The 17268-nt window shown below is 50.5% G+C and overlaps 1 protein-coding gene across 1 annotated transcript in view; it reads right to left on the reverse strand.

The window, feature by feature from the left end:
- The window catches only part of MROH2A (maestro heat like repeat family member 2A), a 55480-nt gene that overhangs the window by 15724 nt on the left and 22488 nt on the right, over positions 1-17268 (reverse strand). Inside the window, exons 15-26 of the mRNA XM_065930615.1 lie at positions 16728-16872; positions 15250-15290; positions 14566-14707; positions 13673-13725; positions 13245-13352; positions 8908-9027; positions 8599-8721; positions 7364-7516; positions 4764-4886; positions 3483-3562; positions 2017-2125; positions 1161-1256 (exon numbers count right to left, since the gene is read on the reverse strand). Coding sequence (XP_065786687.1) covers positions 1161-1256; positions 2017-2125; positions 3483-3562; positions 4764-4886; positions 7364-7516; positions 8599-8721; positions 8908-9027; positions 13245-13352; positions 13673-13725; positions 14566-14707; positions 15250-15290; positions 16728-16872 — 1293 coding nt within the window. The remainder of the gene's footprint in view (positions 1-1160; positions 1257-2016; positions 2126-3482; positions 3563-4763; positions 4887-7363; positions 7517-8598; positions 8722-8907; positions 9028-13244; positions 13353-13672; positions 13726-14565; positions 14708-15249; positions 15291-16727; positions 16873-17268) is intronic.

Below are 17268 nucleotides of genomic sequence, written 5' to 3' on the forward strand. Positions count from 1 at the left end.
AGCAGAGATTACCTTTCCATCAAATGGTGCTGAAACAATTGGTTATCCATGTGCAAAAAAATTAAAATCAATTTAACTTTGATCCATATTTGAAATCTGAGCTGAAAATACATCATAGACTTCAATGTAAAACCTGAAACTATCAAGTTCTAGAAGAAAATCTAGGAGAAAATCTTTATGACCTTGGTTAGTAAAGATTTCTTAGACATGATACCAAAAGCATGATCCATAAAAGAAAAAATAATAAATTAGACTTCATCAAGATTAAAAACTTCTTCTCTTCAAAAGAACCTGTGAAATTAATGAAAAGGCAAGTCACAGACCAGGAGAAAATATTTGCAAATCACATGTCGGATAAAGGATTTGCTTCTAGAATATATACAACCTCTGAAAAATCAATAATAAGAAAGCAAGCAATCCAATTTTTTAAAAAGCCCTAGCAGTACTATATTCAAAAATACCAAGTTTATGAAAGACAAAGACTGAGAAATTGTTCCAAATTGAAGCAGAGAGACAAAAGAGATAAGACAATTAAATGCAATTTATAATCCAGATTAGATCCTGGTTCTCAGTGGAAATAACTAGGAAGGTCATTACTGGGCAATTGTGAAATATGAATATGGAAAATTGATTAGACTACAGTTTGGTATCAATGTCAACTTCCGTGATTTTGAACAGTATATTGTTATATAAGAGAAGATTCTTGTTGTTGATGTCTATAGCTAACTCTCCATGATTCAAAAGGTGTGTGTGTGTGTATGTATGCATGTATGTAATATAAAGAGGAAAAAAAAAGAAAGGGAAAAAGAACACGTCACAAAATATTAAGAATTGTGGATCTGGGTGAAAGGCATGCAGGAGTTCTTCGTACTGTTCTCGCAACCTTTCAGCTTTTAAGAATTTAACTTCAACTTTTAAGAACATTTTGTGATATTGAAATGTCACAAAATATTAAGAATTGTGGATCTGGATGAAAGGCATACAGGAGTTCTTTGTACCATTCTTGCAACTTTTCAGCCAGCTTGAAGCTTTGTCTAAAGAAAATTAATACCAACTCAATTCTTAATGGATGCCTGTCTCCCACTGAGAGTGTGGCCCTCGGACCAGCATTCTGGGAGGAGTGACCACCACAGCTCCTGGCCCTCCTCCAGACAACTCACGTGCACCATCTCCTGCAGCCCCTTGGGGTCTAGGTGTCTTTGCATGAGGCCCTCCATCAGCTGCTCCAGGGCACACAGGGCATTCGTATACAGGGTCTGTGGCCAAGAGAGGGGAGAGCTCAGCAGCAGTGGGGGAACAGCCACCTGCCAGGACTCTGTGTGGGCCCACACCAGAGTCTAATATTGTGAGATGGTCTGATAAATTCCTTTTGACTTCTGCTCAGATTGAGTTCTTTACGCTCCTTATGTGACGTATAAGACAAACTCAAGAGGAACCCATTTTGCAGAGGAAACTGGACTCCTAGAGCCCAGCTCTCCTGACCCCTCGAATCCAGGGCCAGGACCTGGAGGCACAGATGGCAGCTGTTCACAATAGATTTGTCCTCCTCTTCCACAACCTTATTGGGAGACAGTCATCCAGTCGGGGACTACATTTCCCAGGACCCCTTGCAGCTAGGTGGAGCCATTTGACCAAGTTCTGGCCAGTAAGAGGAAGCCAAGAGGCTCATAAATCCACCAGACTTGCTCTGGAGCTGGGTATCACTGCCCACCTGAGGAGCCATGGGGTCTCTGTCAGTCCACATCCCTGAACAACTGCAGGAAGCAGCCCCCTCTCCACCTCTGCTGCCAACTGGACTTTGAGTGAGAAAAACAGCCATCTTGTTAAACCATGAAGATTTCAGAGCGTATCTGTTGCAGCAGCTAGCATCATCTTACACTTACTGAAAGAGCCTGCTGTACTTTGCTGCCCTGACCACCCCCAGGTGGTCCAGGAGGGTGGGCTCCCAGCACTGCCCATGTTAACGTCAACTTCCAAGTCCTCACCCAGAAAATGAGGTGGCGCAGAGGGACCTACCTTAATGGACTCATTGCTCTCTCCTGGGGGCTGGAGAGAAATTACAGAGTGTATACTAATATCCATCAGCTCATTGCTTTCCTCTGTGGAGTAGAAAGGCTTCAGTTTGCTAGAGAAAGGAGTGATAAGAGGAGTGATCAGTGGGGAGCTGGGACCCTGCTCTGCCCAGTCTGGGTGGTGGTGGGAGGCTTCAGTTTGCTAGAGAAAGAAGTGATAAGAGGAGAGATCAGTGGGGAGCTGAGACCCTGCTCTGCCCAGTCTGGGGGGTGGAGGGAAGGGCCGGCTTCTCTGTTTGGGGGATCAGGCATCTGTCCCTCCTCAGGGGCCCTGGCTCCACCCACCAGGGCTCCAGTCCACTGTCTGTCTGTGACTGAAGGGGAGACTCTGGCATCCACAGCCACCCCTCCTATGACTGTCTGCTCTGAGTCTCTCTCTCCTGTTCCGAAACATTCCACTGGTCCTCCCTGACTGCAACCACAGACTTTGCTTCTGGTTGGTCCTGGCCCTGGAGTTTTCAACTGTAATCATGGACCAGGAGCAGCAGCAGCATCCCCTTGGAGTTTATCAGAAAATGCAAATTCTGTGTCTCCACCTCAGAGCTGCTGAATCAAAACCTCTGGAGTGGAGGACTCCCCTGGCAGTCCAGTGGTTAAGGCTTTGCCATACAATGCCAGAGGTGCAGGTTCGATCCCACACGTCTCGTGGCCAAAAAGCCAAAACATAAAACCGAAGCAATACTGTAAAACAAATTGAATAAAGACTGTTTTAAAACTGGTCCTCATTTAAAAAATCTTAAAAAAAAAAACACCAAAAAACTTCTGGAATGGAGGCCATCTGTGTTTTAATAAACCTCTGGTGGTAGTAGCTAGCTGCGTGATGTACACCAGCTGATTCTTTCTGTCCCCTTCATAGGTGGATCTCAAGCCTAGTTGCACATTAGGGTCACAGGAGAGCTTTCTAAGGCCCCAGTGGACATGCCCAGGTCCAGGGGTCCTTACTGAAGTCTTTGGTGGGGCAGGGTTGCAGGATTGTTACAAGCTCCTCATTGGCTCTGTTCTGCTTCAGAAGGGAGAGTCACCCTCCATTTAAGCTCTAAACTCCTGCCCTCCAAAGGGGTCCTGTATTTCCTTTCCGGGCCCTCCCACTCCTACCCAAATCCAGTCATTTTGTTTAAAGTGAAAGTGTTCAAATCCGACTCTTTTTGACCCCATGGACTATAGCCCGTCCATGGGGTTCTGCAGGCAAGAATCTGGAGTGGGTTGCCATTCCCATCTCCAGAGGGTCTTCCCGACCAAGGGATAGAATCTGTGTCGTTTGCATTGCAAGCAAATTCTTTACCGCCCGCCCGAGGCACCAGGGAAGCTCCAAAGGAGGTGCAACCCTCCCCCAAAGGCACTGAGAGGTGGTCTCAGACTTTGTCTGCAGCCCAGGGCAGCGCTGGGGGCCTGGTTAGGGGCCCAGCTCACCTCAAGTATGACAGGGCATCCATGGCCATGGTCCGCACGGGAGAAACCAGGCTGTCAGTCGGCTCTGCCTTGATGATCGCCTGTCGGGACAGCAGAGCAGTGAACCGCCGGCCACTCGGAGTCCCGCCACGGCCAGGGCAGGGGCTTGGGCAGACAGTGGCCATGATGGCAGGGGCATGCCCTGCATTACCGGCAGGAGGACCTGACATCATACGATGGGCTCCAATACCACAAGCACTTTCATTCTTTTCATGGTCAGTTTGTCTTTGATGTTATAGGTGAAGCTGCTCAGTCGTGTCCAACTCTTTCTGACTCCATGGACTATACAGTCCATGGAATTCTCCAGGCCAGAATACTGGAGTGGGTAGCCTTTCCCTTTACCAGGGGATCTTCCCAACCCAGGGATCGAACTCAGGTCTCCTACATTGCAAGCAGATTCGTTACCAGCTGAGCCATGAGGGAAGCCCAGGGGAAGCAGCAAATCTCAGGGGAGGAATGGGGCTTAAATGGGCAGGTGCGTCTTGCTCATTTCTGCCCCTTACTGGCTGTGTGTCCTTGGGCAAATCACTTCCTCAGGCTGAGCCCTTGCTCAGGTGTGAAATGAGGACTCGGGGCCTGGTTCACAGGGCTGTGCCAGGCTGGTGTGAAATTACGTGCGTGTCGCCCAACCCCAAGCGGGAGCCTAGTTGAATGTCTTCTTCTTTCTCAGGGCCTCCTGTTCCATCTGCATCTCCCTTCCCTCCAGGCTGCTGCCAGTGCAGCCAGAGGTTGTCCAGGGGCCAGGGTTTCCATCGCAGGCGAGTGGAGAGGTCTGGGGATGAGGGACAGGCGCTGACCCACAGCCTCAGGAGCCCCTGCTGCTGCCTCTTGCCTTTGCACAGCTGGTACTTTCTAGATCTTAACAAAGTCTGGGCAAAAGCAGCTGTAAGTCCTGTCCACGGCAGAGCCCGACCTCCTGGCCCTGACTAGGGAGAAACGCTGGGGCTAGCCAGGGGCTGACCATGGGGCTCTGTCTCCCAGCCTGGAACCAGACACCTTTGGGGCATCACCGGGCTCGGGGGCGGGGTCCTCAACCCCGGCTTCCGGAATGTTTCCTGGCCATGAAAACCTTGATCAGATATAAGAATGTCACACGCAGAACACCGACACTCAGGTCAAAGCAGAACTGAGGCAGGCAGGGTCACGGAGACCCCTGCCGCCCCTTGGGCCTCAGATGGCCTCAGGTCAGCAGAGTGAGACCCCCAACTGCCCAGGATGGAGGAAGCCCCCTAGATAGCTTACCATGATAATGCCAGTCAGGGTCGCTTTTTGGGCAAATTGAAAGTCATCCAGGTCCTTGATGTTCTTGATAGCATTGGTGACCTGCACCACGCTCTTCATGAAGGCCAGTTTGAGGCAGATGTCCTGTGAGCATGACGAGGGGCAGGGAGGACCTTGTTGTGAGTGAGCCTCAAAGACCCCAAGACCGACCCCAGCTCCCGGACCCTGGGGCCACATAGAACACCCTCTCCCCTGCTGAGGAAGAATCGTGTCAGGGGCACTCTGAGAGACAGGGAGACAGGGCACCCTGAGAGACAGATGCCCCCTTATCCCCTTCAGCAACCTGGCAGGGACATGGGCCAGGTGCTGGACAGGGCACAGCCCTCCAGTGCCTCCCCCAGAAGGTGATGCACCCCCTAACCTCTCCATCCTGTGCCCGAGTACAACAATGCAAGTCAGGGGCTACCTTCACTGATCAGAGGCTCCGAGCCCTGTGCATCACCACAGGAGCAGAGTAAGTTATGGAGGTCAAATCAGTTTTGCTTTTAAGGCATGCACAAAACTTCAAGACATCATGCGACATGAGATCAGCCAGTCTCAAAAGGACAAATACTGTGATTTCCGATTATATGAGATGGCTGGAGCGTCACCATCATAGAGACAGGAAGTAGAAGTGTGGATGCCAGGGGCTAGGGGAGGGGGACTGGGGAGCTGATGCTAGTGGGGACACAGTTTCAGTTTAGGAAGATGAAGTACAGATGAATGATGATATTGGATGCCCAACAGTTTGAATGCACTTAACGCCACACTAGTAATGCTCAAAATTCTCCAAGTCAGTTTCAACAGTATGTGAACCGTGAACATCCAGATGTTCAAGCTGGATTTAGAAAAGGCAGAGGAGTCAAAGATCAAATTGCAAATCTCAGTTGGATCATCTAACAGCAAGAGATCTCCAGAAAAACATCTACTTCTGCTTTATTGACTTTACGCCAAAGCCTTTGACTGTGTGGATCACAACAAACTCTGGAAAATTCTGAAAGAGATGGGAATTCCAGACCACCTCACCTGCCTCCTGAGAAATCTGTATGCAGGTCAGCAACAACAGTTAGAACTGGAAATAGAACAACAGACTGGTTCCAAACAGGAAAAGGAGTACGTCAAGCCTGTATATTGTCACCCCGCTTATTTAACTTATATGCAGAGTATATCATGAGAAAAGCTGGGCTGGAGGAAGCACAAGCTCGAATCAAGATTGCCGGGAGAAATATCAATAACCTCAGAAAAGCAGATGACACCACCTTTATGGCAGAAAGCAAAGAAGAACTAAAGAGCCTCTTGCTGAAAGTGAAAGAGGAGAGGGAAAAAGTTGGCTTAAAGCTCAACATTCAGAAAACTAAGATCATGGCATCTGGTCCCATCACTTTATGGCAAATAGATGGGGAAACAGTGGAAACAGTGACAGACTTTATTTTTGGGGGGCTCCAAAGTCACTGCAGATGGTGATTGCAGCCGTGAAATTAAAAGACAATTGTTCCTTGGAAGAAAAGTTATGACCAACCTAGAGAGCATATAGAAAAGCAGAGACATTACTTTGCCAACAAAGGTCTGTCTAGTCAAAGCTGTGGTTTTTCTAGTAGTCATGAATGGATGTGAGAGTTGGACTCTAAAGAAAGCTGAGTGCTAAAGAATTGATGCTTCTGAAGTGTGGTATTGGTGAAGACTCTTGAGAGTCCCTTGGACTGCAAGGAGATCCAACCAGTCCATCCTAAAGGAAATCAGTCCTGAATATTCATTGGGAGGACTGATGCTGAAGCTGAAAGTCCAATACTTGGCCACCTGATGTGAAGAACTGACTCATTGGAAAAGACCCTGATGCTGGAAAAGATCGAAGGTGGGAAGAGAAGGGGACAACAGAGGATGAGGTGGTTGGATGGCATCACCGATTTAATGGACATGAGTTTGAGTAAACTAAGGAAGTTGGTTATGGACAGGGAGATCTGGTGTGCTGTGTCTATGGGGTTGCAAAGAGTTGGACATGAGTGAGCGACTGAACTGATTTGAACTGAATGCCAATGATCTGCTTGCTTAAAATTGGTTATGATGACAAATTTCACGTCATGTGTACTTCACCACAGTTTTCAAAACAGTAATAATACAGTAATTTCTCCTTTATTTCCTGAGTTTTCTCCTCCTGGCCTTTCCAAGAAAGCAGCCAGTCCCTTTGCCTCTCTGAAGACAGCCCCTTTTTCTTGACCCTTATGAAAGGGCTTGGGGTCAGGGGTCAGGATCGGGGCAGAGATGAGAGAAGGCATGTGCAAGGGGCTGGGCAAGGGCTTGTCCTGTAACTTCAGCAACCCATGAACACCCCTACTTGGTGTATCAGGGAAGGGCTGCTCCCCACCGCCGATCCCTCACCCCCAGTCCCTGCAGCAGAGAACAGCAGAGATGGGGGCAGTGGGGTTCCCAAATGCTGAGTGACAGACGGGACTCCAGGACTTGAGTTTCCTGGGTCGGGCTGGCAGTGCCCAGATAACCATGCAGGGTGACTCTCCCCCGCCCCAGCCCGGGGCTCAAGGACGGCATCGTCGGGGCACGGTGTGTCTGTGGGATCCCGGGGTTGCCTGGCAGCTGCTGGAATAGTGGTGGATGATCTTGGCGGTGATGGGGTTGTCCACGTGGATGAGAAGCATCTGCGGGTGGCAGTACGAGGCCACACAGCTGTACATCACCATGAGCGCGCCCTTCACTGTCTCCCGCCTCCAGGGATGGTCCTTCTGTGAGGCCAAGGAGAAGGGGAAGAGACCACTGTGGCCATCGGGGAGAGGATCTATTCCTCAGGTGTTTCCTGGGCACCTGAAGTGCTCAATGGTGTATTCTTTCATTGAACACACTTTCATGAGCTCCTGCTATAGCATGGTGAGCAGGTCGGACCATGGCCATGACTGCACGGTCACAGGGGATCTGTGCGGACACCCCACCAGAGGCGCCTGTGCGTGCCTTCACACCTTCACCTCCTGAGCACCTGCTCTGGGTCAGGGGCTCCCGAGGTGCTGGTGATTCACTGGGAACAGAGAGCCTCAGCCCAGCTCTTCTGGGAGGAGGTGTTGGGAGGCCACCCAACCCACCATGAGAGGAGGAGCAGGGGAGCCCACGCTCTCCAGGCTTTGAGTAGAAATCCAGCTCTGAGGCTCCACTTTGTGGAGAAGACTGGAGAGAAGCTGGGACACTCCCAATTCTCTATTCCAACTACCAGATCCCCAGGGCAACAATCCGATCCAAGGCCACAACCTGAAACACTGGTGGTGACTCAGCTGGTGGCCCCCTGGGGGCTCAGCCAGTCCGGGACACTGTGCCCTGCGGATGGAACGGACAGCCTCCAGAGACCAGCCTTTGGCCGCCTCGGTTCAATTCCCGATTCACTTTGGTGAAGGAGACACAGAGGGGAGTTTCTTATTGAGATCTAGTAAGACTGCAAGGAGAGTCAACCAGTCCATCCTAAAGGAGATGAATATTCATCAGAAGGACTGATGCTGAAGCTAAACTCCAACACTTAGGCCACCTGATGCAAAGAGCTGACCCATCTGAAAAGACCCTGATGCTGGGAAAGATTGAAGGCTGGAGGAGAAGGGGACGACAGAGGATGAGATGGTTGGATGGCACCACCGACTCAATGGACATGAGTTTGAGTAAACTTCAGAAGTTGGTGAAGGACATGGAGGCCTGGTGTGCTGCGGTTCATGGGGTCGCAAAGAGTCGGACATGACTGAGAGACTGAACTGAAGAGTCTTGGTTGGGGGCTGAAAAAACCATTCTAAAAGGCCCCCAGAGAGCTGATGATGGAGCAAGGATGCCTCACCCGCCAGGCACCGATCTGCCAGGACTGCTCCGACTCCTGGATCCTCTCTTCAAAGTCATGGAGCACGCCCAGCACCGTCTTCACCTGGCCCCGGGCACACAGGCCGAAGCACAGGATCACACCCTGCGGGGAGGCCCAGCGGGCAGGGTGAGGGCGGGGCAGGGGACACCCCATCTGTCCCCCCGGGCACACACACGGATAAACAGACACGCACACACACACTCAGATAAACACAACGCCCGCACACAGGCACAGGCGTGCACACACCATGTCCTCCCGAGGCCCGGGGGGACCACGGGGCACCCTCACCTCCCGGTCGAAGTCGTCGCTGTAGTCCGTCTTGTACAGCAGCTCCAGCAGCAGCACTTCCACCTTGTCGGCCTCCAGGCCCGTGGCCAGGGTGAAGCCCAAGGCCCGGTACAGAAAGCCCTGGAGAGGCGGGAGGGGTAGAGGGCGCCTCAAGCCTCCAGCCCGGCCCTCTGGGGTCACTGCCAAGGGTGGGTCCCTACTCGTTCCTCCAGACTTAAAAATATGCCTTTTGGGTATTTTTAAAAACAAGTATCCAGGCTACTCTGAGAGGTTAGGCTGTAGCAGGGCAGGCATGTTACCAAGAGTGGGGGCCAAGTTTCTCTCCTATATAAACGGAGTCAATCTACACTCCCACCAACAAACCTAGGAGCACTTATGTTCCTGCCTTCTCTCTGACTTAGGATATTATCCGCCAGAGGTGGAATGTTTGCGTCTTGGTTAGTCATCTTTGCATCTTCTCATGGTCCAGTCTTGGAATTTCTGCCTCAATTCTTTCCCCATTGTTGGATTATGTCTCTTATTTTTTGTTTACAAGAACATTGTGTGTACATTTGGGAAAAAATAACGAGAACAGACATATATTATCTCATTTAATCTGCACAACTACTCTGAAAGGCAAAGAGGTATTTTGAGACGAGAAAATTAACAGGAAGTGTAGAACCGGGGTTTAAAATCAAGCAGTCAAAAAGCCAAAATATAATACAGAAACAATACCACCACAAATTCAAAAAAGACTTCTGAAAAATGGTCCACATAAAAAAAAATCTTGAAGAAGGAAAGATAAAACCAAGCATAACCTGAAGCTCATTGCTTAAGTGATCACTCCTGTGGTCCATTTCCACAGTGTCTCATTTCTCTTTTGATTTTATTCACAGTGATTTCATTTGGTCAGGCAGACAATTTTCATTTTTCAGAATACAATCTCTTTCTTTTCCTTTGTCTTTCTAAAAGATTCCTTTTATGCATATGAAGGTCTATTCTATTCCATGTTAAGACTATAAATATATTCATTAGTACATTCTTCATGTCACCCCATGGTTGTATTTATTTCATACACTTACATCTTTGTTCTGAGAGAACAAATCCTTCTCTAGTGAGCTTTTTAAAAGATATGCTCTTAGTTATTATTCTCTTACATTTTTTTAATTAGGGCAAACGTGGAAATAATCTTGTCAAATAAAACTGTCAGATTTCCACAAATTTCCCTTTTGGGAAATTAGAAGTAAATTGCATTGCAGATTTTTTGTTGTTGTTTTTTGGCCACATCACTTGCTGTGCAGGATCTCCGTTCCCTGATGAGAGATCAAACCCTTCCCCACTGCAATGGAAGCACGGAGTCCTAACCAGTGGACCACAGGGAAGTCCCTGTCTTGAGAATTAACTTCAGAAAGAAGGACACCTGAGCATCACTGAGACTTCCTATCCAAGAAGCAGAGATTGTGTATGTTTGGTCAGGCTGTCTTTCAGCCTTTCTGCCCCTTCTTGTAATTGGGGGTTCTTCACCTTGGTTCTACATATTTCACACATTCACTATTTTTATTTGGTTACATATTTTACATTGTGTTGCTGCTTTGAATAGGGTCTCTTTTCATTATGTCCTATTTTTGTTTTGTTTGTTTATAGGAGAGATTATGGTTTTGCCTGTTACTTTTGGGGAAAGAATGACTCTATCTACCAGAATTACAAATCTGGAGGCTTCAGCAGCCTTGCCCCCCCGCCACCCCCCTCGAGGATTCACGTCTGAGTGATGAAGATTCTGGGAGAGTCCTGATGAAATTCCTTAAGGCATTGTATCCAGTCGTGACTTTTTAAGGTATCTGAGCCAATGAAACCCTATTTATTTGTTTACTTTCCTTTAAGCTAGGTGAGTTACTGTAATCAGGTTGAATTACATGCATTGGCTTATTAAATACTACACACAAGTTTCTTTCAAATAGGCATCTGGCCCCGAACTGGTATCTGATAAGATCTCACACCCACAAATCTATAGCATTTAGCTACAGAAGATGTACATTGCTGTGTGTATTTTACATATGCTATTACGAAGGGTGCACATATGAACAAATGAAAACTTTAGTTGACTTCTCTAAAAATTCTTTTTAAGCATCTTTATTGAAGTATAATTGACATACCGCTAAATGAGCCCATTTAAGTTTTAAAAATTTTAGGTTCACACATTTACCAAGTTGTGTGATAGCCATCACAGCCAAGGTTAGGACATTTGCATCACCCCAAAAAAGAAATCCTGTACCCATTGGCAATCACCCCACATTCCCCTCGTCCATGACAACCACCCATCTAATTTTTTGCCTCATTAGAGTTTCCTGTTCTGGATATTTCAAATAAGTGGAACCACATCACACGCAGTCCTCTGCATCTGGCTTCTTGCACTTACTGTAATGTTTTCAAGGATCATCCTCACTATAGCAGATGTAAGCACTTCATTCCTTTTCATGGCTGAATACTACTCTGTTGTATGGATATAGCACATTTTGTTTATTCATCATCCACTGACGAACACTTGAGTTTTTTCTGCTTTTGGCTATCTGAATGATGCTGCTCTGAATATTTACATACAAGCTCTTGTGTGGACATGTTTTCATTTCTTCTGGGCATATATAATTAAGAGCTTAATTGCTAGGTCACAGGTAGCTCCATATTTGACATTTCAAGAAAATGCCAAACTGTTTTTCAAAAACACTGTACCGTTTTGTATTTATACCAGCAATATGTCAGAGTCCCAATTTTTCCATATTCTTGTCAATATTTGTTATTATCTGTCTTTTTGGTTACACACATCCTTGTGAGTGTGGAGTAATGCCTTGAGGTTTTGATTTGCATTTCCTTAATGGCAATGGTCTTGAAAAATTTTTCATGTGATTGCTTGCCATTTATATATCTTTCCTTTGCCCATTTTTAAATTGGCTTACTTGTCATTATATTATTGAGTTATAAGAGTTCTTTATATATTCTAGATACAAGTCCCTTCTCAGACCCTAGATTTGCAAATATTTTCTCATTCTCTGGGTTGTCTTTTCACTTTCTTGATGGTACCATTTTCAGCACAAAAATTTTTAGCTTGGATGATGTCCAATTTATCTATTTTTTTCATCACTTGTGCTTTTGGGTGTTATTTCTCAGAAGACTTTGCTCAGGCCAAGATCATGAAGATTTATATTTACGTTTCACTCTAAGAATTTTATAGTTCTACCTTTTATATTTACATATATGGTCCATTTTGAGTTCATTTTTGTATATGGAATGAGGAAGGGGCCCAACTTCATCGATTTGTAAGTGGCTATGCAAGTCTTCCCAGCATCATTTATTGAAAAGACTACTCCTGATTACCAAGAATTGTCTTGGTACTCTTGTTGAAAATCAATTGACAGTAAATGTGAGGTCTATTTCCAGACCCTCAATTCTATTCCATCAATCTATTATCTATCCTGATGCCAGTATCACCTTGTCTTGTTTACTGTAATTATGCAAGAAGTCTTGAAACTGCAAAATCTGAGTCTTCCAACTTTGTTTGTTTTTAAATCATAACTGTGTTGGCTATTCTGGGCCCCTTATAATTCCACAGGAATTTCAGGATCACGTTGTCGATCTCTGGGGTTGGGGGTGGGAAACCAGCTGGGATTATAGTGGGGGTAGTGTTGAATATATAGATAGATTGCCAAGTGTCACCATCTTAAATATAGTGTCCTCTAATCTGTGTACATGAAATGCTTTCCATTGGTCGAGACCCTCTTTGAATTTCAACAATGTTTATAGTTTTGTAAAGACCCCTCAACGATGAAATATACACATGCAGAGGTCATGAGCCAACAGCTGGATGAGATAGGGAGGGGAAAAAGTATGTGGGGAAGGATGGGGGTGGGTGTGCAGCATGGTTTGATAGGTGTTCTGTCTTCTACCCCCGTCTGGCAAAGGTGGAGGTCCACCACCACGCCCCAGCTCCATGTCCCCCTCCAGGCCTTATCGTCCCAGTTGGGCATCCTGTGGTTCTGTTCCACCTTCACCCTTTCCACTATTTACCAAAACACGTTCAGATCGCATTCCTTGCCATGGACTCTGCTAGGAATGACACTGCAGGTGGGGGTGAGGTGAGAGGAATGGGGAAGCTGGTGCCTGGAGGGGAAATGCCCCCCTGCTCCAACAAAGCAGGTTCTTGAGGGGAAAACAAGACAGAACAAAACACTACAGCCCTCGGGTCTGGACCAGCCAGCCGTCTCCCCTCCCAGGGCGCTGTGGGCAGCCGCAGGCCTACCTGGCCTCACGCGGGCTGTCCCCGGAGTGCCCTCCCTGTCTGAACGGCCCTGCCTCTGGGAACCAACCTTCTCCAGGGAGGGGCTGTCGAAGCTCTCGATCTGGTTGTTCAGCTCTTTGCTCAGACGCAGGCTCCAGTTGGAACCCCGAGTCATCTTGAGGGAGTTTCTCAGAAACTGGGGGTGGGGGGAAGAAGGCACAGGGGCGCATTGCTTCAGAGGGCTGTGCTCTCCGAGCAGTGACCTTCCCTCTCCAGCGCCCCCGACCCAGCCCAGTGCTGTGCGGGCTTGGGGGCTGCCGGGAGAGGTCGCCCTGTGCTGCCTCCGGGGCTTTGGCTTCCAGGGTAGGGCCTTCTTCTGTGGCTGCTTGTGCTCCCCAAGTCTTGTGACAGGAGGGGAACGTGTCCCCGAGGGACTCCTGAACTGCCCCCACTCCAAACCCACAGAGCGGCTCCCTCCGTCCCCACCCCGGCCTCTGACGGCGAGATCGCCTCTACCTGAATCAGCTTGTCCTCCCACGTCTTCTGGTTCCAGGTAAACTCGGTGTGTTCTGCAGAGAGAACGGCCACCTGTGATCCTCTCTCCTGCGGCTCCTACATACCGCCTCCTAAATACAGCATCTGGGGTCCTCCCTGGACGGGCTCCCCACAGCCCCACGTCCCTCCCCACCCTCCCATGGAGCAGAGTAGGCTGTGCGGCCACCTGGAGCCCGGGCGCCTTTGCTCAGGTCACGTGACAGGTACCCAGCAGGTACAGAGATGTGAGGGGGCTCACACGCCCCGGGCTCCTTTGCTCAGACCAGGAGGTGAGTGCCCAGCATGCACACTAGGGGTGTGGGGGGATCACACACGCACTCGGGCGCCTTTGCTCAGACCAGGCGGTGAGTACCAGGCATGTACACTAGGGGTGTGTGGGGGATCACACATGCACTAGGGCTCTTTGCTCAGAGCAGGCGGTGAGTACCAGGCATGTACACTAGGGGTGTGGGGGGATCACACACGCACTCGGGCGCCTTTGCTCAGACCAGGTGGTGAGTACCAGGCATGTACACTAGGGGTGTGTGGGGGATCACACACGCACTAGGGCTCTTTGCTCAGAGCAGGCGGTGAGTACCAGGCATGTACACTAGGGGTGTGTGGGATCACACATGCCCCGGGCTCCTTTTCTCAGACGAGGTGGGGAGTACCCGGCATGCACACTAGGGGTGGGGGGGGGGGATCACACACGCCCCGGGCTCCTTTTCTCAGACCAGATGGTGAGTACCCAGCATGCACACTAGGGGTGTGTGGGGGGATCACACACGCACTCGGGCTCCTCTGCTCAGCCACAGGTCTAGCACCCGGCGGGTACACTTAGGGGCTGGCTCACACATGCACCCAGGACATCTCACCTTCCAGGTACTTGACCAGCAGCGGGATCTCCAGCTCCCACATGTCGGCCATGGAGGGGGCGATGCTCTGGCTCAGGGTCTTCAGAAGGTTGAGCATGGCGATTCCGCGGCCCTCCCCCTTGTAGGGGGATGACATCAGTACCTGGGGAGCACCGAGACTCCAGTGGGGCCCCTCGCTGGCTGGGCAGCCCCAGGCCCCGCACATCCCAACCTGGGGCCTCGCTGTCTGAGCCCATAAACCTAGAGTTGGACAGGATGGGGCCTTTCAAGCAGAGCTCCAAGGATTCCCAGGATCAAAGAATCCCTGCAGAGGATGCTGAAGGCAGGAAAGGAGACACGAGAGCATGGGCTCCCTCCCCACCCCAGGTTCCATGGAGCTCGGAGCAGGGTCAACACAAGGAGGAGGATGCCTGGGTGCAGGGTGGAGCTGACCCCCAGGGAAGGGCAGACTGCTGACAGAGTCCTGCAGATGCTTGGGACCATTCAAAGGCCCAGCAGAGAAATCTGGGAGCCTGCTGCCCTTGCCACATCTACCCAGAGGGATGACGGGGGCCTGGAAAGCTCTGTCCTGCCAAGCATCCAGCTCCCTGCTCCCCCTGGCGGCCTCGGGGATTAGGAGCTCATGGGAGGGGCGCTAAGGACACAGCAGGGGCCAGGCCAGTGCACGGCCTGTGAGCCACTCACCAGGAGTCGGGCCAGCAGCTTCTGCGGTGCGGGGAGATCCACTGGGGAGAGAAAGATACGGGACACTGAGGCTGCCCCGCTCCCGTGCCCCGGGGGAGCTTCCCCTGCAAGGTGTTGTCCCAACACCATCCCAGCGCCCCCCAGAATGCAGGAGGGGTCAGGACGGGGGATTTTCCACAAAGAACATCACTACAACTGGCCATCCCGGAAAGGAGGAGCCTGGTGCTATGGGCTGGGGCTGAGAAGATTCTCTTTTTTAATTTTTTCCCAATTTATTTATTTATTTATTTAAATTGGAGGCTAAATACTTTCCAATATTGTAGTGGTTTTTGCCATACATTGACATGAATCAGCCATGGGTGGACATGTATTCCCATCCTTAACCCCCCTCCCACATCCCTCCCCATCCCACCCCTCAGGGTCATCCCAGTGCACGGGCCCTGAGGGCCAGCCCTGTCTCATGCAGCGAACCTGGACTGGCGATCTATTTCACATATGGTATTATACATGTTTCTGTGCTATTCTCTCCCATCATCCCACCCTTGCCTTCTCCCACCTAGTCCAAACGTCTGTTCTTTCCATCTGTGTCTCTTTTGCTGTCACGCATATAGGGTCATTGTTACCGTCTTTCTAAATTCCATATATGTGTGTGCACATACTGTGCTCTTTTCAGGACGTGCCCGCTTGGGAGTGCACACCCGGCCAGCCTGAGAGTGTTTCTCTCCTACTGTGAGTCTTGGCCTCCTTGAGCCAACAGAAACTAGACACCGCCCCCTCCCCTCCCCTCCCTCTGCAGGCTTTGGGAGGCTGTGAGCCCAAGAGTAGCGTGCTCACAGCATTTGGACCAGCGGGCCAGGGAAGGGCAGGCCTGCTGGAAGCTGCAGGGAGGGGCGGCACACAGGAAGGAGCCAACCCCAGACTCAGGGTCCGGGCAGGAGGCAGACTGGGGGTGGTCTGGCCGAATGCACAGAGCAGGCTCTGCCCCTACCATCGCTGGGTCCTGTAGGCTGGCAGTCACCTCCTGTCACCAGCCACATCCATCCTCAAAGCCCCAGGACCTTGGCAGCAGCCCCCTGGGACAGCAGGGTCCCCGTAAGTAGGTCGGTCTAGTCCCTTTCTTGACGGTCTGGTGCTAACATGTGCCTCATCACGGTGAGTTGGAGGGTCTGGTGGGGGTGGTTCCAGAGGGATCCGATATACAGTCCTTCCAGTGGGCTCACGGGGGCCAGAGAGCTCACACCTGCGGGAAGCCTTCCCTGGGGTCTGGGCCAGGGTGGGCGGGAGGTGGGGATGAGAGGAGTGGGCTGCCAGAGGAAGTGTGCACGACTTTAACCTCCTCGAATTTCAGCAAGGGCGGCCTCTTTGGCAAGGCCTGGCTCTCTGGGCTCCGGGCTGCTTCCTGGAGAAGGGGGAACGGTCCGAGGCATGGGGCGGCCCACCTGCCCAGTCCCTCCAGCTGGCGCAGGGGGGCTGCCCACCGTGCCTGCTCTTGCTTGTGCTGGCCTCCTCGTCCTTGACATGCAGCTGGCGCTCAGCCAGGTTGGTGAGGCTGACGCAGATGGGGGTCAAGGCCTCCGTGTAGTCCGTCTCCATGATGTAACACAGGAGCCTCACCCAAAATTCCTGTGGGGAGTGATGGGGGTAAGGTGGGGGTGCTGGGGTCAGCCAGCCTGGGCATCGCACAGCCCTGCAATGAGATGTTCGGGGCCCCCCACCAACAGCATTGCCTCAGCCTCGCTTCTCCAGAACCACACTCCGACCCACTGACTAACTGCCTCAGGCCCGCCAGCCTGGGTCTCTGCCAAGGACATCTAAGCTGCACCCACCCCATGGCCGAGGGGGTCAGCTAGTCCTGGGCCCTTGACCGCTGTGCTCGCTCGCTTCACTCCAACCCTGCATCCAGCAAATCCTCTTTGACCAGCCCTCTCTCTAACCCCCAATCCCCTGAGAGACACACTGGGCAGACAACCTAGCCATGCTTGCCAACTGTGATGATTAGTTTCCATGTGTCAACTTGGC

This window comes from Muntiacus reevesi, chromosome 1 (genome assembly GCF_963930625.1).
Source record: "Muntiacus reevesi chromosome 1, mMunRee1.1, whole genome shotgun sequence".
NCBI classification, from domain to species: domain Eukaryota; kingdom Metazoa; phylum Chordata; class Mammalia; order Artiodactyla; family Cervidae; genus Muntiacus; species Muntiacus reevesi.